The sequence below is a fragment of the Bos taurus genome, chromosome 7, assembly GCF_002263795.3.
Source record: "Bos taurus isolate L1 Dominette 01449 registration number 42190680 breed Hereford chromosome 7, ARS-UCD2.0, whole genome shotgun sequence".
NCBI classification, from domain to species: domain Eukaryota; kingdom Metazoa; phylum Chordata; class Mammalia; order Artiodactyla; family Bovidae; genus Bos; species Bos taurus.
Genome location: NC_037334.1, coordinates 12,285,055 through 12,304,912, shown reverse-complemented (window position 1 = coordinate 12,304,912; position 19,858 = coordinate 12,285,055). Strand labels below are relative to the sequence as shown.

The following is a 19,858-nucleotide window of genomic DNA, read 5'->3' as shown; positions in this document are numbered from 1 at the left end:
GCCTGTTCTGGATATAAATGGAATTACGTAATACGTGACCTTTTATGTCTGGCTTCTTTGACTTATGTTTTCGAGGTCTTTGCCTTAAAGTGTTCAAGGATCCTCTGAAATCCATATAGCTTGGTCTTGTCCGTCTGAACTTTCATGAGCAGAATCATGCTATATGGACTAGTTCTGCCTCCTGTGCGATACCATGTGGCTGATGGGTGTGGCTACTGTTGGCTGCCTCTCGCTGGTGCAGAGAACTGCATTATTTATATACAACTTATTTATCCACCCTACTGCAAAGGGAGATTTGGGTCATTTGGCTTGGGACTAGTGAAGCCGCTCAAGGCATTGTTGTATATGTCTCTTAGGTGTCCGCATAAGTTTCTCTAGAGTGAATCCCCAGAAGTGGATTTGCCAGGTCATCCTTTACTTTCCAAAATGGGTCCGTAAATTTCCCCTTGCACTGGCAGTGGTTGGGGAGGGTTCTGGGAGCTCTGTATCTTCATCAAAGTTGGGGATTATCCTCTGATTCCTTTTGCACTCAGCAGGATCTGTCATACCCAGGCGTGACCCTACTTCTCTCTCTCCTGTGTCCCCAGGTATCAACCATTCTAAGCACATCAGCTGGGGAATGAACTCCTTAGAAACCAGAGCACTTACCCCACAATCAAAACAGTTGAAGGAAGAGTGGAAGTAAGGCCGCGTCCCAAGCCCGTACATTTTTATAAACATTTCGGACATAAAGAGTCCTAAGAAAATGAATTCTGCATAGTCTAGAAAGGGAGGGGGGAAAACAGAGAGGAGATTAGATTTGTGCTAGGTGGCTCTGACGTTCCTATTAAGTGAAACTTGGCTGGTGGGTTCCTGGGTGCTTACTATGGTTTTTTAAAAATTAATTAAGAAAATTTAAAATTGAAGTATACTTGTTTCAGGTATGGGCTTCCCAGGTCGCTCAGTGGTGAAGAATCTGCCTGCCAGTGTAGGAGATGCAAGTTCGATCCCTGGGTTGGGAAGATCCCCTGGAGAAGGAAATAGCAACCCACTCCAGTATTCTTGCCTGGAGAATCCTATGGACAGAGAAGCCTGGTGGAGTGTAGTCCATGGGGTTGCAAAGAGCTGGACACGACTGAGCAACTGTACACGCACGCTTATTCCAGGTATATATAATTGAATCAGAAAAGTGATACAGTTATACATACATACATATATGTGTGTGTGTGTGTAGATATTCTTTTCCATTATAGGATGCTACAAGGCATTGAATATAGTTTCTTATGCTATACAGTAGAGCCTCATTGTTTATTTTATACATTTTCCTATGTTTTTAAAATGAGCAAGCAATTATACTCCAATAAAAATTAATTAAAAGGAAACGAATGAATGAACTAACTGGCTAATAACTAACTCTATAACTAACAAAGTACTATTACTAAGAATTATGTAATAATACATAAGAATTATGACTCAACTGCTTTTATATGCTTGAGCTCCAAAGGACTGATAGAAATATTAATGGAAATCATAACAGTGTCCTATTTGTAATCCTCGTGTTAGGGACTTAGTTGGGAGTGCCAAAGGCAACCAATCTAAGGCATGGCTTTTCTCCCAACTAGGAAAACTCATTGGATATCCCCTAGAAATCCTGTCTTGCTAATGTCTAAAAGTCTTGATGTAAGACAAAGCCTTTTGTTTTTCAATGAGAATGCATAATGGTGAAAATTTTGCCTTGGGAAGAGGTAACTATGAGTATTTGTTTGCTCCAGCAAAGAAACGGTTAATAGCAATTCCTTTTCTAAGAGGGTTTTCTTGGTAGGGTAGGAAGATGAGTGGTCAGGAAGGGCGTGAGCAGTCACCTTTCAAAGGGGAAAGAGAGGTAAGGAGAGATTCTGAGAGGAAGAAAGCATATAGAAATCGAAGACAGAGGCCTCAAACTTCTAAGAATTCCATTCTGGTCACATAGCTAGCTCTGTTTGAAGGTGAAGAGTATTTGTTATATCACGCATATCACTCTCTTTTAAAATGGTATAAGACTTTTTTCTAGTTCTTTGTGATTTTATTCTGGCTGTGCCACGCAGCTTGTGGGACTTTAGTTCCCTGACCAGGGACTGAACCTGGGCCCTCAGCAGTGAAACTGCTGAGTTCTAACCACTGGACCACCGGGGAATTCCGTAGTATATCATTCTTAAATCAATTTTAACAAATTTATTTATTTATTGGGCTGTATTGGGACTTAGTTGTAGCACGTGGGATCTAGGTCCCTGACTGCCTGCACTGGGAGTGCTGAGTCTTAGCCATTGGATCACCAAGGAAGTCTCTATATCCTTCTTTTAAGAGGTGATTTGAACTGACTGTCAAGGTCTTTCCCACTCATTCATGATTACTGAACCTTCCCTTAGTTTTAGGACCCCAGGGAGCTTTCAGTGTCTGAGGGAAACTCTGGGGTCTCCAGAGCCCCCAAGACTGAAACGTCAGTGAGGAAATCTGTCTGTAACATCTGATGCATTCCAAAAGCCCCCAGAAGAAATTCGGGGAGGACGTAAGAATTTCCAAGATGCTTGTTTCCCAGTTACCATGGAATCATGAGAGTTGGTGACACACAAGACCTGAGAGAATTACTGATCTCTAAGCACTGGTGGATCTGGAAGAAGTTTCAGTGTCATCAAATCCAATTTCTCCCAAGTATAGAAGAGAAATGTGAGACCCAGAGAAACGACTACACTTCATTGATTACAACACATATTTTTGTTCATGTTTTGACATCTCCGAAACTGGGGTGTAATTTAAAACTAGCCTGCCCTAGTTTAGATGGCAGCATTGTTTCATTTCTTAGTGGCACATAAAATAAAAATAAAAGAGTGCCATATAATTGACGAGGTGGCTCAGTGGTAAAGAATCTGCCTGCCAAGCAGGAGACCTAAGTTCAATCCCTGGGTTTGGAAGATCTCCTGGAGAAGGAAATGGCAACCCAATCCATTGTTCTTTTTTTAAAAAAATCATTTATTTATTTGGCTGTGCTGGGTCTTAGTTATGATGTGTGGGGGCTTCTCTCTAGTTGTGGAGCATGGGCTTATTTGCCCTGTGGCACGTGGGATCTTAGATCCCTGACCAGTGATGGAACCCGTGTCCCTTGCATTGGAGGCGGATTCTTAACCACTGGACCACCAGGGAAGCCCCCACTGCGTTGTTCTTGCCTGGGAAATCCCATGGACTGAGGTACCTGGCGGGGTACAATCCACGGGGTCGCAAACAGTCGGACACATCTAGCAACTAAACGGCAGCAGCAATAACTGAAGATGTCTTCATTTGATGGATAATGGTAATAATTTGTCCAAGGTCACATGGAGAGTTGGGGGCAGAGCAGGCACTGAGAACCCAGGGTACCTGATGATCACGGCAGGGATGTACCATCAGATATAGCTTGGGTTCAAATCCTGGCTACATCATTAACTAGCTGTGTGACTCTGGGCAAGTTACTTAACCTCTCTGGGTCACAGTTTTCTCAACTGGAAATTGATAATTAAAGGACGTTTATAGACAGAAAGGCCCCAGGCAGGCAGGAAGTCTCAACCCCCTGTTCCCCAACCAGGACAGACAAAGCAAGGTGATTAGTGGGGACAATATGGGAGATTAAAAATAGGCTATCCGAGGAGGTTAAGACAAAAAGTAAATAGTTCTCATTTGTAAGAGACTCCAGGGGGACCAAATGCAATTACTAAGGTTGGAACTAGGTCAGGGCTCTCGGAAGGAGAACTGGCCCCTGGGGAGTGTCCTGGGGGGGTGGTCAGCCAACGTGACTGGGAACAATAAGGGTTACAAGGGGACAATGACCTGCACCAGACACCCAGGCCTCATGAGGCTGAAGACTTGATTTCTCCAGTGGTTGCGTGGGTTAATCTGAACCAGGTCAGAAGGGCAGAGAATCTACAGACCTAATTCAGACAAGCCAAAAGATGCAGGAGGAGGGCAACCAGCAGGCAAAAAGGTTTTGGGGAGTCCTCACTTGGGGCCCATACGCCAGAGCCAAGGCATCCAATTGCCTTCCTCACTTTCCAGCCACTACCCTTGTTGAATTCTCAGAGCTCTTTACTTTTTAAGCCCTGCTCATAGATCTTCCCTCCTTTCCTGCTTCTCCCCGAACGTGGTCAACAATTTTGATACTGCTGCTGCTGCTGCTAAGTCGCTCCAGTCGTGTCCGACTCTGTGCGACCCCATACATGGCAGCCCACCAGGCCCCCTGCCCCTGGGATTCTCCAGGCAAGAACACTGGAGTGGGTTGCCATTTCCTTCTCCAATGCATGAAGACAAAAAATGAAAGTGAAGTCGCTCAGTCGTGTCCGACTCTTTGAGACCCCATGGACTTCAGCCTACCAGGCTCCTCCGTCCATGGGATTTTCCAGGCAAGAGTACTGGAGTGGGTTGCCATTTTGATACTATCTCATGTTAATTCCTGAAATTTGGGGACAGGCCCAAAAGGGCAAAGTCTTGGAAATCCTGGTTTTCACTGCAGGAGCAAGATGTTCTCACAGTTGTTGGAGGCTATTGTCTAGGAATGAATCCGAGACATAAGGAAGTCAAAAAGAACAAGAGAGGAAAGGGGAAAGAAGCAGAAGATTTGAAAGAAAAGAGACGAAGCAGAGAGAAATGAGAAGAAAAGATGAGTACAACATACAGGTTACTTTTTTGTCTCTAATGCACCTTCATCTCTCAACCATAAATTTGATTCCCAGGGATGCACCTAGAAATCATATGTATGTTTCTGTATCTGGCTGTCTTGCAGTCTGACCCTCTCTGTCTTTATTTCAATGCACCTCTATGTGCCTTTCTTAGAAAGTGATCATGTGTCTGATGGCCCAAATTCCAGCTTCCAGCTCTCAGGCGCCCCCTCCCCCAAATTGGGCTCTGTCATTGAGGCAGCAGGAACTTCAGCCCTATCTCCAGTTATAAACGGGGCCCAAGTAAAAGGGGAAAGAGGGAACACATACTGCCAAAGAAAGAGAACTAGAGAAAGGGTGTGAGGAAGGGATCAGGGAGCCGGTGGGGATGGGGCCAGGCGGTACTCACAGAGGAAGTCGGAGAGCCACTCAGGCTGGTTGTAGTGAACGATAGCGACACACAGCGTGTTGAGGGCTACCAGACTGAGCACAGTCCAGTAGAAGGCCTGAGTTTTGACCATGCGGCGGATGTAGAAACGCATCCTCCTCTCCTTTTTGTGAAAAAAAGTTGAGTTCTCCAGCTTGGCACTTTTAATGCTGGCTCGGGCGAAGGGAGACCCTGCCAGGGAAAGGATGGAGAATGTCAGGGTGTTCCTGCAGAGGAAATTAACCGATGTGTGGCCCAGGCACGGATTTTGGCCAGGGAACCCATTAGCTTCCCAAGCAGGCAAGCGCCCGGGGAACCATTATGACTCAGGGGCTTAGCTTTCCAGAGATGGGACTTATGAGAAGGTAATGTCCCTGAAAATAACAGTGCTAGAAATAACCAGAGTGCTCAGGATGTGGTGGTAGGGGGCTTCCTTGGTCGTTCAGGAGTAAAGAAACTATCTGCAATGAAGGTAGATGTGGGTTCAATCCCCGGGTGGGAAGGGCATGGCAACCCACTCCAGTATTCTTGCCAGGAAAATGCCTTAGACAGAGAAGCCTGGTGGACTAGAACCCACGGGGCTGCAAAGAGTCAGAAATGACTGAAGTGACTGAGCATGGCATGGCATGGCTCAGAATGGGGAGGCTTATGGCTCTCCATTGCTGGAGTCATCGTTCTGTATCCCTCTCCTGGCACTGTCTGATCACTCTAGGGGTCATGCTACAGGGTGGGATGAGGCTGGAACCTCTGCTCAGGACTCCCAGTGCAGACGCAGGCGGCAGAGCTGAATACACTGTTCTTGGAAAGCCTCCAGGAGGAGGTATGGCTAGGATCCTAGTTTATCATGGACATTTCACTTTAAAAATAATCACCAAAGAATGAGCCAGCTGTGCCCTCTGCTCACATATATTTTTGCTCTTAAGCATTTATAAGGCACCTACTATGCCAGGCTCTGTCCCAGGTGTTCAGGATACATGTTATCAGAGTCCTGCACTCCTGGGATGGATACTCCAGTGTGGGAGCCAGAGAGCAAACATAATATACTAAGTAGGACTTCTCTGGTCGTCCAGTGGTTAAGAATCCGCCTGCCAGTGCAGGGGACTTGAGTTCAACACCTGGTCCGGGAATATTCCACATGCTGCATAGCAACTAAGCCCGTGTGCCACAACTACCGAAGCCCGTGTACCCTAGAGCCCACCTGCTGCAATTGCTGAAGCCTGTGCTCTGCAACAAGAGATGTCACCACAATGAGAAGCCCCCAAACCAAATGAAGAGTAGCCCCTGCTCGCCATAACTAGAGAAAGCCCACGTGCAACTCAAACATAAATAAATAAAAAATTAATAGTGTGATGGAAGGTGCAAAGTGCTTTGAAAAAAAAGAGAAAGCAGAGCCAAATAAGGGGACCTGGAGCCCTAGGAGGGACCACTGGGCAAGCTGCAGCATTGAACCAAGGCGTTAAGGTGAAGGGGTTGGCCTGAGTCACCTTAGTATCTTAGGCAGAGGAAAGAAACAGCAAGTGGAAAGGCCCTGAGGTGGGAATATGCCTGCCTGACGTATTTGGGGAACAGCATAAAGAAAACAGTATGGCTGGAGTGAAGTGGTTCAGGTGAGAAAGAGGAGGAGGTGAGGGCAGGGGGGTGGGGCTTGGCAGGTTCTGAAGGGCCTTGGGGGCTGCAGGGACAAACGGGGCTTTTGTTTTGAGTGAGGCGGGAGGTATGGAGGCAAGAGGAGCGTGACTTGACTTAGGGGTTCAGACGTCCTCTGGCTGCTGTGGCACGGAACAGACCGTGGAAGGCAAGGGAGGAGCCGAGAGGGGATGACTGCTCTAGTCCAGACAGATGATGACCAGGGCTGGACTCCATGGCAGCTGAGGAGGAGGCAGGCTGGGCCGATTTGGGGTGTATTATTATTTTCAATTTTCTCTATTATTGTTTATTTTTGGCTGTGCTGGGTCTTCACTGCCGCTCAGGCTTCCTCTAGCTGCAGTGAGTTGGGGGGTTACTCCTTGTTGTGGTGTGTGGGCTTCTCTTGCCGTGGAGCACTGGCTCATAGCTGTGGCACACAGGCTTTGTTGCTCCAAGGCATGAGGGATCTTCCTGGACCAGGGATCAAACCCATGTTCCTTGCATTGGCAGGTGGGCTCTTTAACCCACTGAGCCACCTGGGAAGCCCTGGGGTATTATTATTTAAGGTATATTTCAACATTTGTTGATGGATCAAGCGTGGGTAGAAGAGAGGGAGAAGCCAAAGTTTTTGGACTGAGAGCCCCAGGAGGGACAAAGCTGTCATCCACTGAGAATGGACAGGTTTGTGGGGGAGGTTCAGGGCTCAGCTTCACATAGATTGATTTTGTGTTCTAAAATATCTCCTCTTGAAAATCTTCCATTGCATTCATTAGTTTATTCTTCTTCATTGGAGGATTCATTCTTTCATTTATTCATCAGTGTGCTCATTCATTCACCCATTTGCTCACTCATGGGTATGCGTGTCACGCATTCATTCATTTATTCTTTTATCATTTATTCATTTCATTTATCATTATTCATTTATTAGTGCACTCATTCATTTCTGTGTGTTTTTTTTTAATTTATCTATTTATTTTTAAAATTTGCCATACATGTGGAATCTTAGTTCCCTGACCAGGAATCGAACCTGTGGCCTCTGCATTGGAAATGCAGAGTCTTAACCACTGTACCACCAGGGGAAGCTCCCATCCATTCATTTCTTCTTTCATCATTTATTCACACATCCGTCCATCCATCCATCCATTCATTTGTTCATTTGCACATTAATCCATGAAGCACTGTCCATCAACCTCACACCAGCCAAACCCAAAAAACATCTCTCAGAATGCCACTTCCTATTAGCAAAATTCTAAACACAGGTTGTGAGTTGGCATCCCAGGGGCCATACTGGTTCATCTGAGACTTGTGAAGGTTGAAAGTATTGGTCTGCATTTAAAAACTGGGAGATTTTCCATACAAATATGGATTTCAGCTTCTCATGAATGAAAATAACAGCTGACATTTATCGAACATTTAACAGGCACTGCGGGGGATGCAGTTTACACAGTAAGTGCCTCATCACAACCTTAGGAAGTAGGGACCATCACTAACCTCCTTTTACACCCCAAGGAAACAGAGGCTGAGGGGAGTCCAGTAATTGACTAAGAAGCTTCAGGTCAGTTCAGAGCCTGTTGCACTCTGGCCTGCAGCCACCACACTGCACTCACTCCTGGAACCTGTGGCCGTGAGCAAGCAACCACAGGCCTGCCCAGCAGCAGCTGGCCAGGCTTGGTAGCTGGACTCTCCCTTCATGTCCATCACTTGTCTGATCCCATGGGCATTGGGAACCCCAAGGTGGCTCTTCACAGCCCTTCCCAGTTGAGACATTTCTGGTTCTTTTGGCTCCCAAAGATGTGCACAGACCCACAGGCATCCACAAGGTTTGGCAATCACATGGAGCAGGAGGTCCCTGACCTTCTCCTGGAGCCACGTGAAAGCTCAGCTCCATCACCAACCACAGAGTGACCTCGGGCAGATGACCTTGGGCAAGTTACCATGCGTCTTGGGACTCCAGTGCCTCCCACCTCACCGGGCCATTGGGAAAGATCAGTGAGTTAATGCACGAAGATGCAGAAGCCCCAGATGCAGGAGCCTGGGTTTGATCCCTGGTCAGGGAACTAGATACCACACGCCACAACTGAGAGTTCACATGCCTCCTCTAAAAGATCCTGCACGGGGCACCTATGACCTGGTGCTGCCAAACGAACAGATAGGTAAATAAATATTTAAAAACTAACCCCAAGACAACGCTGCACGCATGCTCAGCCGCTAAGTCCTGTCCGACTCTTTGCGATCCCATGAACTATAGCCTGCCGGGCTCCTCTGTCCATGGAATTTCCCGGGCAAGAATACTGGAGTAGGTTGCTATTTTCTTCTCCAGGGGGTCTTTCTGACCCAGGGATTGACCTCACGTCTCCTGCTTGGCAGGAGGATTCTTTACCACTGAGCTACCTGGGAAGCCCCAGCATGATGCTGGCATATGCTTACTGGACATAAAGTCTTTTTCTACAACTGCAAGAGCGAAAATCAAGACTGTTCACATGCCAACTCATGGAGGAAGTCTCTCCTCATCACAGGGCCTGGAGACACATCCCATAATAGGCATCCCACGCATCAAGAAAGGAGAGGAAGGTGACTATCAATTGAACCCCTATTCTGTGCCAGGCCGTGTGCCAGCTCTGTGCTGTCTCCTCTATTTGCTGCATTTATACTCCCCCTGATCCATGCTCCCTTTGTCAATACTCCCCACCTTTTTTTTTTCTGGCCATACCTCGAAGCATGCAGAATCTTGGTTCCCTGACCAGGGATTGAACTTGTGCCCTGAGATGGAAGCATAGAGTCTTAACCACTGGACCACCAGAAAAGTCCCCTTTTCCTGTACACTCTTGTCTCTACTTTTCCTCCATGGTCTGAAAATTTGCAGGAAATCCTTAGTTTTTAAAAATAATTTTAATAAACTATTTTATGAAACACCATATATCTCAGATGTCAATTTCAATGTGGAATCAATAGAGAAATCTATTAAAAAGATATTTTACATTCTTTTTTTTTTGATACCAAGTATTCCAAATCTTTACATTGTTTACTCACTAAGTCGTGTCTAACTCTTTGCGATCTCATGGACTGCAGCACGCCAGGCTCCTCCGTCCTTAACTGTCTCTTGGAGTTTGCTCAGATTCATGTCCGTTGAGTTCAGTGATGCTATCTAACCATCTTATCCTCTGCCGCTCCCTTTTCTTTTTGCCTTCAATCTTTGCCAGCATCAGGGTCTTTTCCAATGAGTCAGCTCTTTGGATCAGGTGGCCAAAGTATTGGAGCTAAAGTATGTCAAATCTAATGTGTGAGTATGGAATACATTTCATTCAGATCAGCTGCATTCAAAGAGCCAAAAGTCAGAGGTGGCCAGTCTTAGTCTAGAAAGTTTCACAGTGAGGATAGCAGGAGGCCACCACTAAGGCTTAGTTTCAGGATTTTTGGCAATTTATATGCCCTTCAAATTCTTGGTGAATTGAAATAGGTGCTTCCCAAGTTGTGGGTTGAACTGTCCATTGATGAGATGTGTTGATGGCTTCCCTGATAGCTCAGACGGGAAGAATCCACCTGCCAGTGCTGGAGACACAGGTTTGGTCCTTGGTCTGGGAAGATCCTACATGCTGTGGAGCAACGGAGTCCATGTGGCACAACTGTTGAGCCTGTGCTCTGGAGTCCACGTGCCACGACTACTGAAGCCCTCATGCTCTAGAGCCTGTGCCCCACAATCAGAAGCCACTGCGTTGAGAAGCCCTCACACTGCAACTAGAGAGAAGCCCCCATTTGCCACAACAAGAGAATAGCCTCGCAGCAATGAAGACCCAGCACAGCTAAAAAACAAACGAGAGGGACCGAGTAAGGGTTGAAATCCGAACCCCCGGTAGGGTCTTTGGAGATGCCATCTAATTAAGATGAAGTCAGGTCTGTTTGGAATGGGCCTTAATCCAATGACTGGTATTCTTATAAGAGTAGAAGAGACATGGGGACAAGCAGGAAAGGACCACGTGATGACAGAATCAGAACCTGGAATGAGGTGAGTGAAAGCCAAAGGGAGCCCAGGACTGCCGACAACACCAGAAGCTAAGAGACCAGCATGGGGGCAGATTGTCCCCGAAGTCCTCAGAGGCAGCACAGCCCTTGCCAACATCTCGATCTCCGTTTGGACTTCTGGTCCCCAGAATTGTGAGAGAATACATTTCTGTTGTTTTAGGCCACCCAGCTTGTGATACTGCCCTAGCAAATGAACACAGCCCACGCGGAACTTCTGTCCTTAAAATCACCTAAAGGGAATCTGATTTTCCTAAAGTACTGGTGGCGTGATGGCCGATTCCATTTGTGGTTCAACTTTTCCTAGTGATGGCACTAGGTCCATATTTCCCGTTAGCTGATGAACTCTACATGAGATCTTTTTTTTTTTTTTTTTGGCCTGCACTTGGTTTTCATTGTGGCACACAGGCTTCTCTAGTTGCAGCACTCGGGTTAGTTGCCTGGTGGCGTTGGGATCTTAGTTCCCTGATCAGGGATTGAACCCGTGTCCCCTGCGTTGGAATGCAGATTCTTAACCCCTGGACCACCAGGGAAGTCCTTTATATGAGACCGTTTTGTGATATGTTTATCAACTGACAACATGGTAGAACCATCAATTACAAGAAATAGAGGAAAACAGAAGAATGGGAAAGACTAGAGATCTCGTCAAGAAAATGAGAGATACCAAGGGAATATTTCAAGCAAAGATGGGCACAAGAAAGGACAGAAACGGTATGGACCTAACAAAAGCAGAAGATATTAAGAAGAGGTGGCAAGAGTACACAGAACTATATAAAAAAAGATCTTAAAGACAGCATTTACTGGGAAAAATAATACAGGGCAAAATGCCACATGTTCCTGCCGACTTTGAAACACGTTATTATTTTACAGAGATAAATAAGGTGAAGGTGTCTCCTTGCCAGAACCCTGGAATTTCAGAGGTCTCTTTCAAGATTATTTACGAAGTCTCTGCCAGCATAGGAACCCCTTCCTGTGGGTTTTTGAGCTATACCAGGCAAGGGAGCTGGCTTTAGGTGGGTTTGCCTGTAGCAAACCTTGTCCTGGGAGACCAAGCCACTGGCCTGTGTTTTAAACCTATTGACAAAGTTGAAAGTCAACCTGCTTGCTTTCTTTCTTTTTTAAAAATAATTTATTTATTTATTTTTTGGCCATGCTGGGTCTTCGTTGCTGCGTGGGCTTCTCTATAGTTGCAGCGAGTGGGGCCTACCCTTCCTGGCAGGGCGTGGGCTTCTCATGGCAGTGGCTTGTCTTGTTGTGGAGCATGGGCTCTGGGGCACCCAAGCTTCAGTAGTAGTGGCATGTGGGCTCAGTAGCTGGGCTCCAGAGCACAGGCTCAATGGTTGTGGCACACAGGCTTAGTTTCTGCATGGCGTGCGGGATCTTCCTGCACCAAGGATTGAACCTGTGTCTCCTGCACTGGCAGGCAGATTCTTTACCACTGAGCCACCAGGGAAGCCCTCACCTGCTTTCTTAACAGAGGTGCCATGGGACAGTGTCGGTCCTTATTCAGTCTGACGGCTTTCTACTTTGGTTTATCTTCCTTTTATCACATGTTCATCGAATGCCAGCCTTGAACATGGGTTCTCCAAGTTTTCTTAGCTCAGCCACAAGACAGACCCTCTGTGAATCCATCGTGGCTTTCAGGGTCATTCTCACTATCCCCCCGTATCACCCCCTAAATTCATAGACTGAAGTTCTAACCACCTCCTGCCCCTCAGGTGTCTCTGAATTGCAACTGTCTTTGGAGATAGGGCTTTTCAAGAAGTAATTAAATTAGGACTTCCCTGACGGTCTAGTGGCAGCGAACAAGGGTTCGATCCTTGGTCTGGGAAGATTCCACATTCCATGGGGCAACTAAGCCCGTGAGCTGCAACCACCAAGGCCCGCATGCCTAGAGCCCGTGCAACAAGGGAAGTCACGGCAATGAGAAGCCTGCGCACCGCAACTAGAGAGCAGCCCCCACTCGCTGCAACTAGAGAAAGCCCTGGCACAGCAAACTAGAGAAAGACCCAGCACAGCCCAAAATAAATAAGTTCAAAAAGACATAATTCGATTAAAATGAGACCATCAGGGTGGGCCTTAATCCTCTATGACTGGTGTCCTTATAAGAAGAGACAATTAAGACACAACACACATGGAGGAAAGAGTGTGTGAAGACACAGCAAGATGACCATCTGCAAGCAGGAGACAGTCCACCCCAGAAACCAATCCTGAGAACACCCTGATCTTGGACTTCCAGCCTCCAGGACTAGCAGGAAGTTAAGCTTCTGTTTTTAAAGAATTAAATCACCCAGTCTGTGCTATTTTATTATGGTCACCCCAGTGAACTGAAAACACTCTCCCCATTCCATACAAAGCCCAGTTTTAAAAAACGTCTCTTTTCATGAATTTTTCTTTGCTTTCCCACCAGACAAATTCCTCCCTGCCTTGTACAGCCTTTAGACTCTTTATAATTAGACTCTGGGCTTCCCAGGTGGCGCTAGTGGTAAAGAACCTGCCTGCCAATTCAGGAGACTTAAGAGACACAGGTTCGATCCCTGGGTCGGAAAGATCCCCTGGAGGAGGGCATAGCAACTCACTCCAGCATTCTTGCCTGGAGAATCCCATGGACAGAGGAGCCTGGCGAGCTACAGTCCATAGGGTCCCAAAGAGTCAGACAAGGCTGAAGCAACTTAGCACGCATGTACAATTAAGACTCTGTTGCTTTTAAGTAACTTTAAATTTATCTAATAATTTTTTTCTGATTTCAAAAGTAATGCCTGGGGACTTCCCTGGGGCTCCAGTGGTTAAGAATCTGCCTTGCAATGCAGGGGACGGGAGTTTCATCCCTGGTCGGGGAACTAAGATCCCACATGCCGTAGAGCAACTACGCCCGCGTGCCATAACTAGAGAGTCTGTGTGCTGCACCGAAGGATTCTGCATGATGCAACGAAGATCCTGTGTACTGCAACGAAGGCCTGATATAAATAACAATTTAAAAAGTAATGCCTGTCACTAATCCATTCATTTCAGGAAAACGTCATGAAGAAAGTGAAAATCCTCTGCAGTCCCTTCAGTTTCCACATCTTTAAGTATCTCTCACATTTCTTAATATTGTTTTAAAAATGAGACCACATATTTTACATGGTGTTGCACAACTTGCTATTTTTTCACCAAAAAATACATTTCAGACATATTTCCATGCCATAACAGCTCCATTCTTTTTCCTGGCAGCAGAGTATTCGATGCTATATAAATGTTATATAATTTCTTTAACCATCTCCCTACTTTGAGGCACATGGGTTGTTTCTGGTTTCTACTTTTCTGAATACCAGAAACAGAAGGTTGGTACATAGATCTCTGGCATACATGAAGAAATCTTTGAAGCAGAAATTCTAGGTCAAAGAATATAAACATCAACAATTAAATAACGCCCAACCATACATCAGAAAACACTGCAAACTGCATTCCTGCCAACAGCATAAGGCTATGCCCATTTTTTCACATCTTTGCCAACATTGGGTAGTAATACTTCTTCATCTTTTCCAGAAGGACTGATGACAAATAGTATCTCCCTGTTAATTAAGAACAGGTGAGATGGTTGGATGGCATCACCGACTCCATGGACATGAGTCTGAGCAAACGCCCAGAGATAGTGAAGGACAGGGAAGCCTGGTGCACTGCAGTCTGTGGGGTCGCAGAGTCGGACACGACTTAGTGGCTAAACAACAACTCAGTCTCATCCATAAAGGAGAGTTTGACTTGGGTACCCCACGGTTTCAGTGCCTGGCATTTAATACATGTGGTATAGACAAAAATGTTTGCCTATCAAAATTTAACGTAACAGATTAGAAAATTGGGCAACTTAAATGGGAGATTTGTGGGACGGACATAACCAATCAAACGCACAGGGCGATGATGGAGCACCCTGATTCTTGAATTTTCTAGAAGGACAGAAACAGATGTATCCACAAGTGGAAGCAGGATTTGTTCATCATTATGAGGAAAAAGAGTGTTTTGGCTAGAAATTAAAAATGCAAATTAAAACAAGCTTTAAGGTATCATTACAAACTGATTTATCCAGAAAGGAAATGAAACACGTAATAGGCAATGGCCGGGGTGGGAGAGTCCATAAACGTCTGCATACTTGGCAGGTTTATAAATGGGTTCAATGTTTTTGAAACTCAGAACAGCTCTGTGAATAATGAGTTGAAAAGCTGTTAATATCTTTGATCCTATAATTATCCCCAAAGAAATCCTCCCAAAGGGTGGGAGGAGTCATTGTATGTAAATGCTCCCAGCAGTGCTCCTCGTAAAGGCAAAAACTGGAAACAACTCAGATACCATATAATAAAGCTAAGGCTGAGCAAGCCACAGTGTGGCCACCCTCTGGAGTGTGGGATGGCATGGAAATCATGTTGAAACTCAGCAGTAAGCTTATAAACTAGGGGGGAGTGAAGCAACCTGAGTATGAAGTAGTGGGTTCCTAGGGATTAGAAACACAAGTACCTTTTGATTTTTATTTTTGGCCGTGCTGTTCAGCTTGCGGGAACTTAGTTCCCCAGCCAGGGCCCAAACCTGTATCCTCTGCAATAGAAGTCTGGAGTCCTAACCACTGGACTGACAGGGAATTCCCCAAAACACGTGTAGATTTTGAATTCCCTCCCCCAGCATTGCCTCTATACTCCAGCCACACGATACCCATTCAGCCTTAATGTCTGCTCCTCTCAGAGTCTCCTGTTATTTTCTCTGCCTGGAAGCTCTCTCATCTACTCTTCATACTTAGACTTTAAAAAAAAGAAAACCATTTATTTATTTAGGCGTGCTGGGCCTTTGCTGCTGCACCGGCTTTCTCTAGTTGCAGTGAGTGGACTACTCTCGGGTTGCTGGCTCTTCACTGTGGTGGCTTCTCACTGCAGAGCACAGGCTCTAGGCTCACGGACTTCAAAAGTTGTGGTGCACGGGCTTAGCTGCTCCTCAGCATGTGGGATCTTCCTAGACCCGGGATCGAACTCATGTCTCCTGCATTGGCAGGTGGTTTCTTTACCACTGGGCCATGAGGGAGGCCCCGTAACTAGAATTTTTATTTTATTTTTTGGCCCCACCATGTGACTTGTCGGATCTTAGTTCCCCAATCGGGGACTGAACTTGCACCCTTGGCAGTGAAAGTGCAGAGTCCTGACCACCGGACCGCCAGGGAATCCCCTTCATAACTGGAATTTTTAGGAACCTATTTCAGGCACTTCCCTGATGGCTCTGCTGCTGCTGCTGCTAAGTTGCTTTAGTCGTGTCTGACTCTGTGCGACCCCAGAGACGGCAGCCCACCAGGCTCCCCCGTCCCTGGGATTCTCAAGGCAAGAACACTGGAGTGGGTTGCCATTTCCTTCTCCAATGCATGAAAGTGAAAAGTGAAAGTGAAGTCGCTCAGTCATGTCCGACTCTTCGCGACCCCATGGACTGCAGCCTACCAGGCTCCTCCGTCCATGGGATTTTCCAGGCAAGACTACTGGAGTGGGGTGCCATTGCCTTCTCCCCTGGTGGCTCAGTGCATAAAAATCTGCCTGTCAATGCAGGGACACAGGTTCGACCCTGGTCTGGGAGGATTGCACAGGCTCTAGAGCAATTAAGCCAGACAACCACAGCTACTAAGCCTGTGCCCTAGAGTCTGCAAGCCGCAACTACAGAGCCCATGCGCTGCAACTACTGAAGGCCAAGCACCCTAGAGCCTGTGCTCCACGAGAGAAGCCGCCACAAGGAGAAGCCCACACACCACAGTGCAGATTAGACCCCTACTTGCTGCAACTAGAGAAAGCCTGAGTGCAGCAATGAAGACTCAGTTTCAAAAAAATAACAGAATCTCCTTAGAGAAGGTCAAAGCAACCGTCTCACCCAAGAGGGGTAAAAAGGAAAGACAAATGTTCCCACCTCAAACTCTGTCCTTGGCAATAACCAATGACAATGGCCTGGGCACATCCTTCTGCCTGGTTCACTCTGCACCCACTGCTGTGGCAAACTCCTATCTTCCCTTCGGTTCTCAGAACAATGTCACCTCCTCCAAGAAGCCCTCTCTGACTACACTCCATCTTCCAGAGCAGCTGAGTGAGGAGCATCTCCTCTGCAGTGTCGTTATCATTACAAGCTTATTTCTGTAATTACCTGCTTAATATCTATTTTCTGCACTGGACTGTAAGTTCCACAAGGGTAGGGATTTGATCTTGGTCCTGTTCACAAATGGGCATTCAGTAACAGTAGCCTCCCGAGTAAGCATTAATGAATAATAACATTACTCATGAATAATATTAGCCAATATCATGGGGATCTTCTTTCCTGCCACATGGTGTTCTAAATGCTATATGTGTGTGGTTTTTTTTTTTTTTTTCGCTGCAGCAAAAGGCATATGGGATCTTAGTTCCTGACCAGGGATCGAACCTGTGCCCCCTGCAGTGGAAGCACAGAGTCTTAACTACTGGACCACCAGGGAAGTGCAGTCCAGTGGTTATTTAGTTTTACTTGACATAGATCCAGTTACTTCTACGTGTGTTATTTAATTTTACTTCTTGAAACAATACGAGAAGACAGGCGCTGTTGTTATTCCCATAATCATGTCATCTGCCCCAGGAAATACAGTTGAGAACGGGCAGAATTAAAACCCAATCCAGGCAGCTCCAAGCCCTCACCTTCATCTCCCAGGAAATAATAAACGATGGCCAGGCAGCAGCTGGGGGACTTACCCACAGAGGCGATGTCGGCCAGCTGATCCTCAGCCTCCTCGGGGTTGAGCAGGTCTGTCTTGCTCTTCTTTATAGTGGCTCTCCGCAGAGCTCCAACAATGGAAACACGGCAAGAGAAAAAGATGTTACCCTTTTTGCTATAACAATGACATTGACTGCGTGTGTCCCTGGGTGCCAGGCGCTCTATTAGGGACTTTCTCCATGTTGTTGGATTTCACCCACGTAGCAGCCTGGTTTCATGGGAAGTAACAGTATGCCCATTTTACAGATGTGGGGGCAGAAGCTTAGGGAGGTTACATGACCTTGCTTATGAGGTTAAGATGAGAACCAAGCTCCTGCTTAATCTAAGTCTGGGCTCTTGGTCAACATTTTCCCTCTAGGAGTCCTGGGATTGGACATGTAGACTCCTATGAAAACAGCCCACCCCCTTAACCTTTAGCGCACTTGCCAGGCTGGCTGGGACTGTGGGAGCCCTTCCTTAATATTTAGGTTCTACACTCCAAGAGCTCTCCAGGGGATAGTGAGTTCAGGCACATACTTCCAATAAAGTGATTTAGACACCCCCATTCCCTGGTAGCTCAGCTGATAAAGAATCCACCTGCAATGCAGGAGACCCTGGTTTGATTCCTGGGTCAGGAAGATCCACTGGAGAAGGGATAGGCTACCCATTCCATTATTCTTGGGCTTCCCTGGTGGCTCAGATGGCAAAGAATCTGCCTGCAATGCAGGAGACCTGGGTTTGACCCCTGGGTTGGGAAGATACCCTGGAGAAGTGAACAGCTATCCATTTCAGTATTCTGGCCTGGAGAATTCCATGAACAAAGGAGCCTGGCACGCTACAATTCATGGGGTTGCAAAGAGTCGGACACGACTGAATGACTTACACTTTCATTTATGGGTACTGTCTTTCTCTCCTCTCAAAGAGTAAAATCCATGTTACTCTTAGGATGGAGCCCCATCTCCTTTCCTTCCTTCTCACTCCTGGTTTCTTCAATCCACAGTCATTGCTCTGTCTAGTCAAATTTCTAATGTAAGACAACTGTCCTTAATAGTAAGCTGGATTATTGGTGAAATTACTTAATTTTTGGCCATAGTGCATGGCTTGTGGGATATTAGTTCTTCAACCAGGGATTGAACCTGGGCCACTGCAGTGAAAGTGTTGAGTTCTAACCACTGGACCAACCACCAGGGTACTTCCATTGCTGAAATTACTTAAAAAAAATTTTGGCTGCATCTTGTGGCATGTGGGATCACAGTCCCCCGACCCAGTATTGAACTTGTGGCCCTTGCATTGGAGACAGGGAGTCTCAACCACTGGACTGACAGGGAAGTCCCTGAAATTACTATTACTTATTTTGCTTATTATTATTTTACTTAGTGAACATAGATGGGGCTGACCCCAAGCCAGACACCGTCCTATGCATTCTATCTGCCATACTTAGTGTGACAGTCATAAACAATCAACTCAGGTAGGTATGGTAATTATCACGCCCATTTGACAGATAAGGAAAACGGAGGCACAAAGCAGAAGCTGGGCACGTGGTCAAAGCAGACAGGGCAGGCAGGAAACAGGAACCCTGTGACAAAGTCCTGAAATTCCTTGAGGAAACAGTCTCACCATTCTCCATATCTTCCTGAGCCCGGCCCAGTCTTGTGTTAGTTCTTGGCATCACTTGGGCCCTGAACATCCAACCCCTGGAGGCCCCTCAAAAAGAAGCAACCCATCCCCCCAGCTCTGGTTCCCCCTGTGTTCCCTGGGACCCATCCCAACCCCCAAGCCAGGTTCAGAGCAGTTACCATCAAAGGGATGTCTCTGCTCCCCATCAGTTTCATCTTCGGCGAGGATCACCTCTTCTGAAGAGCAAGAGCACATAGTTAATTTACGCTCCAGCATCTGGAGGACTCTCCTGGGGATGGGTTCCCTTGGATGGGAAAGGAGAAGAGTCCTCCCAGGCACTCCAGTCTTCCCTTGCTGAGTGACAACTCTATCAGCCAGAGATGTGCTTGCTAACTTGCTTTTGACTCCCAGCCCCACTTAAGCAACATTGTAATGCCAACATCATCCCTATCTGCTTCAAAATCAAAACCAACCTCCTAACCATAACTTACAAGATGTTGCCTGACCTGACCCCTGTCACCTCCCAGTCCTCCTTTCCTCTTGCTCTCCCCTCACTCTGCCCCAGCCCCACTGGCTTCCCTGCTGTGACTCCACTCTGCTCCTACCCCAGGGCCTTTGCACTTGCTGTTCCCTCTGGCGGGAAGGCCCCTCCCCGAGACATCCACAGGGCTTCCTTATTCACTTCCTCCAGGTCTCTGCTCAGAGGTCACCTCCTCAGAGAGACCCTCTCTGATCACCCTGCTGTCTCTCTTTCCTGCCTCCTACCCTGTTTTATTTTTCCTCTCAGCATTTAGCAACACCCAATATTATGTGTATTTGG

The 19,858-nt window shown here is 46.6% G+C and overlaps 1 protein-coding gene and 1 non-coding gene across 8 annotated transcripts in view; both read right to left on the bottom strand.

Annotated features, from left to right (window-relative positions):
• CACNA1A (calcium voltage-gated channel subunit alpha1 A) overlaps window positions 1–19,858 on the bottom strand; it is a 253,311-nt gene that overhangs the window by 92,404 nt on the left and 141,049 nt on the right. For 5 of the 7 annotated variants that reach the window (XM_024993853.2, XM_059887937.1, XM_059887936.1 and 2 more), the window contains 4 exons: window positions 19,218–19,274; window positions 17,421–17,510; window positions 5,050–5,259; window positions 649–761 (listed from right to left, as the gene is read on the bottom strand). In XM_024993853.2, coding sequence (XP_024849621.1) covers window positions 649–761; window positions 5,050–5,259; window positions 17,421–17,510; window positions 19,218–19,274 — 470 coding nt within the window. 7 annotated transcript variants of the gene reach the window in all.
• On the bottom strand, window positions 7,700–7,773 carry TRNAG-UCC (transfer RNA glycine (anticodon UCC)). The gene has a single exon. It is a non-coding gene; the product is annotated as a tRNA-Gly (tRNA).